At 45.6% G+C, this 6,889-nt stretch overlaps 1 protein-coding gene across 1 annotated transcript in view; it reads right to left on the bottom strand.

The window, feature by feature from the left end:
- The window catches only part of igfbp2a (insulin-like growth factor binding protein 2a), a 45,461-nt gene extending 40,413 nt beyond the window's left edge, over positions 1 to 5,048 (bottom strand). Inside the window, exon 1 of the mRNA XM_083632833.1 lies at positions 4,637 to 5,048. Within this exon, the coding sequence (XP_083488959.1) occupies positions 4,637 to 5,018 (382 nt within the window). The 5' untranslated portion in view covers positions 5,019 to 5,048. The remainder of the gene's footprint in view (positions 1 to 4,636) is intronic.
- Between the last annotated feature and the right edge of the window lie 1,841 nt (positions 5,049 to 6,889).

Below are 6,889 nucleotides of genomic sequence, written 5' to 3'. Positions count from 1 at the left end.
CACTTGTGACAACGTGAATTGTCACCATCGACTCGAGTGAAGTACAACCACACTTTAGAATCTGATCGCTTCGTTCTTTCAGCCATTCTTAACGTGTGCTCTGCTCAGTTGCATGTCTAGTCTATCTGCCTGCTCCTCCGCCGGTTCCCTGTTCCCTGTGCTGTGCATGTGGGTGCTCTCAGGCACGCCCCCAGCCCCTCCCCTCTCCTCTCAGTCCTACTCCTCTCGTCTTGTCTGGCAGTGCAGCAGCTGTGTCTCGGAGAACAACGCGGAAAAGATTATCCCTTTTCTTGTTCGGAAATCGCAAAAAACACATCATAGGCCTGTCTTACGGAGTTGGTGAGATAAAATGTGCAAGATAACGTAACGTTTATTTAGCAATTATATAGCCTATAGTAAATCTATTTTCTTAATTTCTCCACTCCAGACAGTACCGATAAGAGAACCGTTAACGTGAAAGCTTATTGATCCTCCGGTATCCCGAAATCCGGCCCCGGGGCCAGTTTGGTACCGGGTCTCGGTACCCATCCCTATTTAGTTATGAGCCGGAGAAGATAGGTTGTTTTGAGCAAAAAGACACGTTTCAAATTAGAAGCTGAGATATTTCGCCTTTTGTGAAAAGAAGCATTTCAAGCACATTCACTGAGTCTGAAGCTAATATTTTCTGATGTAGTGACGTGGTGTAGTTGTGTGGTGCCCTGCGTGCCACACCCCCCTCCCCCCCCCCCTCAGCTGCAAACTCCTCCCCACACTAACACACAGCCTCACGCACCCAGTCTATTTTCGGAGCGCTCCGTTTTTGTGCGCCGGCTCCCAGCGCGACAAGGAAATGCCAAACCGGACTGCAGGGAAAGGTTTGGCCCTTCGGCGTCGGGTGCTGCCTTTCTGGCGGCTAATCGTGTGGAGAAACTATGCAGACAGACAGACAGAGGCAGAGAGGCTCAGTTGTGGGCGCGAATTGACTGCTGTTCGCAGCCAACGTCAGCTGCAGCCAGAGCCATCTATATGGCTCTGGCTGCAGCATGAGCGGTTTCGCTTTCATCACGGGGCTTTTTCCTGCTGTTTTCCGGACCTTTCTCTAATCTGGAGAGCACTGTCGCCACCTAATGGGTCTGTAAAATAGGTTATACACCTTCAATAGCTCCCATATTTTTATAGGAGATGTAATAGGCTTTGATCCACGTCCCACCGTCAAAAAACGCAATTGACGACAATCGTCGTCATTGGCACTCTACGTCACTAATCGAATTGACGACGACTGTCGTCATTGGCACTCAATGAGTTAACCTGCATAAAAATATGGATGTAGCCATGACGTCACCCATTGGATTCCTGATTTGAAGGCTTGAGTTTCGCATTGTGAGTGACCGTCGCCATCTTGGTTTTCTTGGAGCCAGAAGTGACCAGATGTGGACAAGATGAGCTGCATCGCCGCCTGCTATTGGTCCGTGATGGGCGAGTTGTGCGATCACTGGACAGGGGACATGTCAATCACGTAAAACATAACATAGACCCAAAACATCATCTGCTTTGTCTATTTTACTCTATAAATTGGACCATAATGAAGAAGACTTGAGAATAGCGCTTGAGACATGAACTCGTTAGGAAAGTGTTTACTGAGGTAATAAGTTAAGTAAGAAGTTGGGTCATTTTGCCATTGACTTCTATAGAATCTAGCTTCTTTTTGCAGGCTAAAGGCTGTTACACACCAAGAGCGATGCGAATATACAGCACGAAATTGCGATGCGAATTTTGACCCAACTGTCAATCACAGCCACAGATGTGTACACGTCGGAAGCGAATTTCTGAAAAATCGACCTTGGTCTGAAATTTTTTTAACTTCCAAACTTCCACATGGATTCACGTAACACCACAAAACATTGCAGAAAGGTGGGTCATAGGCCAAGGAAGACCTGATTGACTTTCCATGCACCACTGGCCATAAGGGGGCGTGGTAATGAGGCTAGCCAATCACAAAAAGGCACCTAAGCTCCAAACAGATTCACATACAGTAACACCGCAAAACTTTGTAAAGGCGTGCCGGAGGTACAGTATGCACTCTACTGAGTGCCCTCTAGTTATTAGATAACCTTTGCTTACAGCATGTATGTAAATGACTGAGAACCTTTGCTTACAACATGTATGTAAATTACTGAGAACCTTTGCTTACAACATGTATGTAAATGACAATTATGAATAATTCTGCACTGTGACCTTGTAACACTATCTATCTATCTATCTATCTATATCTATAAATTTGGTAATGTTTAATTGTTTGTTTCAATTTTGTGTCCTGGATGTAACGTGGATGTAAACGTGTGAGGCCACGCAGCAGCCGAGCTGCGTATGCAAGCAGCAGGGCCAGCTTGGCGAGCTGCAGGGCGGGCGAGCTTAGTTTTATGTAAAGCACTTTGAATTGCCTGTTTGAAATGTGCTATACACATAAACGTGCCTTGCCTTATCAGCAATGAGTGGGTCAATCATAACAGTGTGACCATGTGAGAAGGACCATCTACAGTACAAGTGGGTTTCCTCAGTTACTTTACTTTTTAGACCATTGGCAATGAGTCAAGTCAGAGCTCGATTTAGTTTGCTCCTCCCTTGCAATAAGGCTGCACAGTCCACTGTACAGTCCTGTCAGTAGTGTGCCATCAGTATGGCTGGTTGTTGTGTAGCAAAACTGGTTCATTTGGCATCTAAAATTGTGTGCATAGCTGCATGTATCAAACTGGACTGTGTTATATAGTAATAGGCATAGGTCTTCAGCTCATTGAAGCACATGCATTGCATATAATGTTGGGTTGGGGATTTACCTCCCAATAGAAAAAGTGGCCCTCCTTGTGTAACAGCATAATATCCTAATTCACCCTAGTCTATTGTATTATTATGATTATTTTTTATAGGCAATTATTTAGAAAAAAAGAGTTAGCACCTGCTGTAAATAATTAGCTCCCTGCAGCCTCTAGGCTACTGCTTTTATATAATGTGTCTTATGTGTTTTGTTCTTGTTTGTTTTGCTCTTACGCAACCCTGCCTCAATTCATGCCCGGGAGTTGTATGACTTGTCTGTTATTGTCTCAACAGCACTTCATCTATAAAGTTTGTTATTTCACATTACATAAATGTGAAATGAAGCTGTTATGAAGGCTGGCGGCTCGATCGCAGCGTCACTCCGGTAGGTTCTCTACGTTCTGCCAAAATAAACACGCGTGAGGAGGTAAACTCGGACAAAGCGTGGTGCTGGAAATCAGTAGAAATCACTGACTCAAGCTGCCAATTAATAGTGCTATTTATTTACTCTTCTTCAGTAAGCCTATGACCTGTCCTTGTTTCAACACAAACGGCACTATCCCAACCCGCTCTGGTTCTGAAAAGAGCTTCACACTCATTAAGATTTTTCTCTCTTTCTTTTTTTTTGCCCACACATTCCAAACCGTTCTAAATTGCTCATTTTCCAGGTAGACAACTCAGCAGTCAGTAGACAGCACCAGTTTACAGTCACTTCTGGTCAAAGCCTAAAGTCCACTCTGCCAATCAATGCAGCATTCCTCTTGCTCTCTTTCTCTCTCTGTCTCCACTCTTCCCCTTGAGGAAATGTCAACACTAATGCTGCAATTGTTTTTGTCTTTCCCTACAACGACAACTTTTGGGAGATTTGCAGGCCGTTGGCTCTCAGGCTGCAATCTATTACAGTTTTAAAGGGAGATTGTTGCGGATATCAGCTGATGAAGAGTTATTGTTTCTTTCATGTCTCTATTCCCATACATACCATATTCAACAGACAGTAACATGTGAGCAAACATAAATCCCAGTTAAATGACTGCATAGTATGACAGAGGCTGCACACCTCAGTTATATAGGGCATGAGCAATATTACATCCCAATGCATGATTAGGCTATTATAGTGCTATAGAATAGAGATAGCCTTGGCAATAGACATTTTAAGTCAGAAGCTCTAGATCAGTGGTTCTCAAACCTTTTCACGTCAAGGACCCATAAACTGACACAGATTAGCCCACGGGCACGAACCCCCAGTTGAGAAGATTTTGTCCAGGGTCCCCCATCTGATAAGAGTTTTGCTTTTAGATGTTTTGTTAGAGAAAGTGTATGAAACCCATGAACAAAGTAGTCATATTGTGTTCCTTATGGATGGAATTACAGTGAAAATAAAGTATCCCCCTTTTTGCTGGGGACCCGGAACCCCCTCAAGGACCCCTGGGGGTCCCCGGAACCCAGTTTGAGAACCACTGCTGTAGCTACAGTAATTAAAATGTGTTTGGTTAGGTAGCCTACTGAGAAGGAATCTTGTAATAAAGAGGGATGTAAAAAAAACTAGGCTGCAAACATCACAGCAAAACGGTAAATATAGCCTATATTATCGTTTATCAATATGGTAGAAAAAACAAGTAAGGATAGGTTAACACACTCACTATTGTGCACCACAGACACACTACAAATCCCTATGGCCTGTAGGAATATTATAGGATTATTACTACAGTATAGTGCTTCTGCGTTTGGGCTCTGCCTTCCATGACAATGCATTCAGATATACTGTATACTCTTCCTCTGCCTGCAGTCTAGACAGTGTCATTAAAAATTGATAGAAGAAAACCAGGTTTCCAGTAAACGCACTGACCGCTGGTGTGTTCCCGGTGCTCCAGGCTCCATGTGGTGGGCAAGTCGGCGTCCACTTTGCGCCCGCAGAGCCCCTGGCCCTGCACCAGTTGCTCCAGGGGAAGATCCGAGTCGGGCTTTGGGTAGCACCGCAGACCGCTGGAGCACCTCGGAGTGTACACGCCGCACAGCTCGCCCTCTTGCCGTGCGCACACGGGACAGCACCCGCAGCCCGGCTCCCGCACTATCTCCGCGCAAGTGTCGGCCAGTTGCTTTGGGCACTGCGCCTGGCGCTCCGCGGTGCAGCCCGGGCAGCGGAACACCATCTCGGCCAGCGAGGCTCCCGCGATAGCCGCCAGAGAGAGGAGCAGCAAGCTGCTGCTGTAGCCCGTGTACGGTAGCATTGTTCCAGGCGTGAGGTTTAGGCTCGTTATCACGGGCGATGGAAGGCAAGCCCAGGTAAAAGAAGGGAGGAAATGTGCATGCGAACAGGTGAAGCCGGGGGATGTGAGGTCCGCAGGGTCCTACAGACACCCATGTTTGATCTCGGGGGCCAAATGGGTGTTAACTGAGTACAGGGCAGGATCTGCTATAGCTTGATGACGATTTTTTTTTTTTTACCTCCACAGAATGATTACATTTAAAATGCTTGTGTCCCATGTGATTAATGTGATTCATTTTGCATAATGTTTTCAAATATATTATATATGCCTACTGTGGCTCAGAATAAAAGCTCACTTCTTCATGGTGTTGTGCAAATGAATGTAATTTAACTAAGTTTTAATTTAGTTCAAATTTGAGGTGAATAGTTACACTGCATTTTGATTTGAAGTCCTCACAGGCAGAACTGTCACTGGAGTCTGTTTGCAACCACATGATTCCGATGACGTCAAAAGCTTAGGTGGAGGGCATGCAGCAAAAAGCAGAATGGACAAGATGGAGGAAAGCTCATCATAGCCTATTGTGCTAGTTTAGACAATATTACGAGAGAATGTGTAAACAGAAAATCACAAATTGCAGCAACCCAGTCTCGAGGTGTAAAGTGCGCACGTTGGTCCTCCTTGGCCAATGGGATTGTCTCTTTGGTCTGATGGTTAACGTGTTGCGCTTTGGAATGACAGACCCGGGTTCAATACCAGCCTCACTTGTGCCGTTAAATTAATGGTGTCAGAAGTGTGATGGGGTGGCCGCGAGGTCATCAGAGACACAGGGCCCCTGGATGCGTGAGGGAGCAGAAGGGCGCCACTGCGGTTGGTTGGTTGCCGAGTACGCTGAAGCGCAGGGGCTGCGCTTCCCACAGGCGGAGGTAGTGTAGCGACCCGTTCCCGAGGTGTAAAGTTGGTCCTTGGCCATAGCATTTACACTTGTCCTCCAGATGGGAGGCGCACAACTCACTTCACTCATTTTGCCGACCAGCTCCCCCAATTCAGATGAGATTTAAATCTGCTGAGTGATTGATCATTAATGTATAAATTAATGGAAAACTTAAATTTCTATCATATGGGACCTGTAACTAAAGTCTCTCTTTCCAAGATTCACTTTAAAAGACACAGTAAGTAATCAGGGGGGGGGGGGGGGGGGTTGAAAAATGTCAGTGGGGGGACCCTGGCCCATAATCCAGCCAGCTGTGCTCAGGGGGCACGGGGGTGATAAATAATAATAAGTCCTTATTTGTGGGGGCTTTCGGGTCTCGTTGAAGAGGCGGAGGGCAGTTGGATAGACTGTCCTTGTGACGAGAGGTTCTGGTACCGCCAGACATCAGTCTGTTGCCAAGGTGGAGAGCCTCAAAGAGTTTATGACCTGGGTGGGAAGGGTCAGCCATGATTTTCCGAGACCGCTTCAGCATCCTGGCGGTGTGCAGGTCCTGAAGGGATGGCAGGCTGCATCCGACCACCTTTGCTGCATTGCGGATGATGCGCTGTAGTCTGGAGGTGTCCTTGACCTTGACAAAGCAATTACCCCTAAATATAAAAGATAAACACATTCCTCATATCACATCTGGTGTTTTATTTATTTTGGCCTGTTAAATTACTGATAAAAATGTCTGGTCGTGTAATACACTCACTCAGATATACACATGATGATACTGCCTTATTGCTTGTTGTGTCTCTTGTTGTTTTTGCACTCATATGCCCTGTTATATTTGTACTATGTTGTAAACGGAGTTCACAGCACAAGAATTTCACACGTGATACTTGTACTAAGGAGTGACAATAAAAATCTAGAATCTTGAATCTTGATGCAACTGACTTTAAACTGTCTGAAATGGTAAAGA

This window comes from Poromitra crassiceps, assembly GCF_964638095.1.
Source record: "Poromitra crassiceps genome assembly, chromosome: 3".
Lineage (NCBI taxonomy): Eukaryota > Metazoa > Chordata > Actinopteri > Beryciformes > Melamphaidae > Poromitra > Poromitra crassiceps.
The sequence above is the reverse complement of the archived record's forward strand: the minus strand, read 5'-3'. Positions and strand labels throughout refer to the sequence as shown.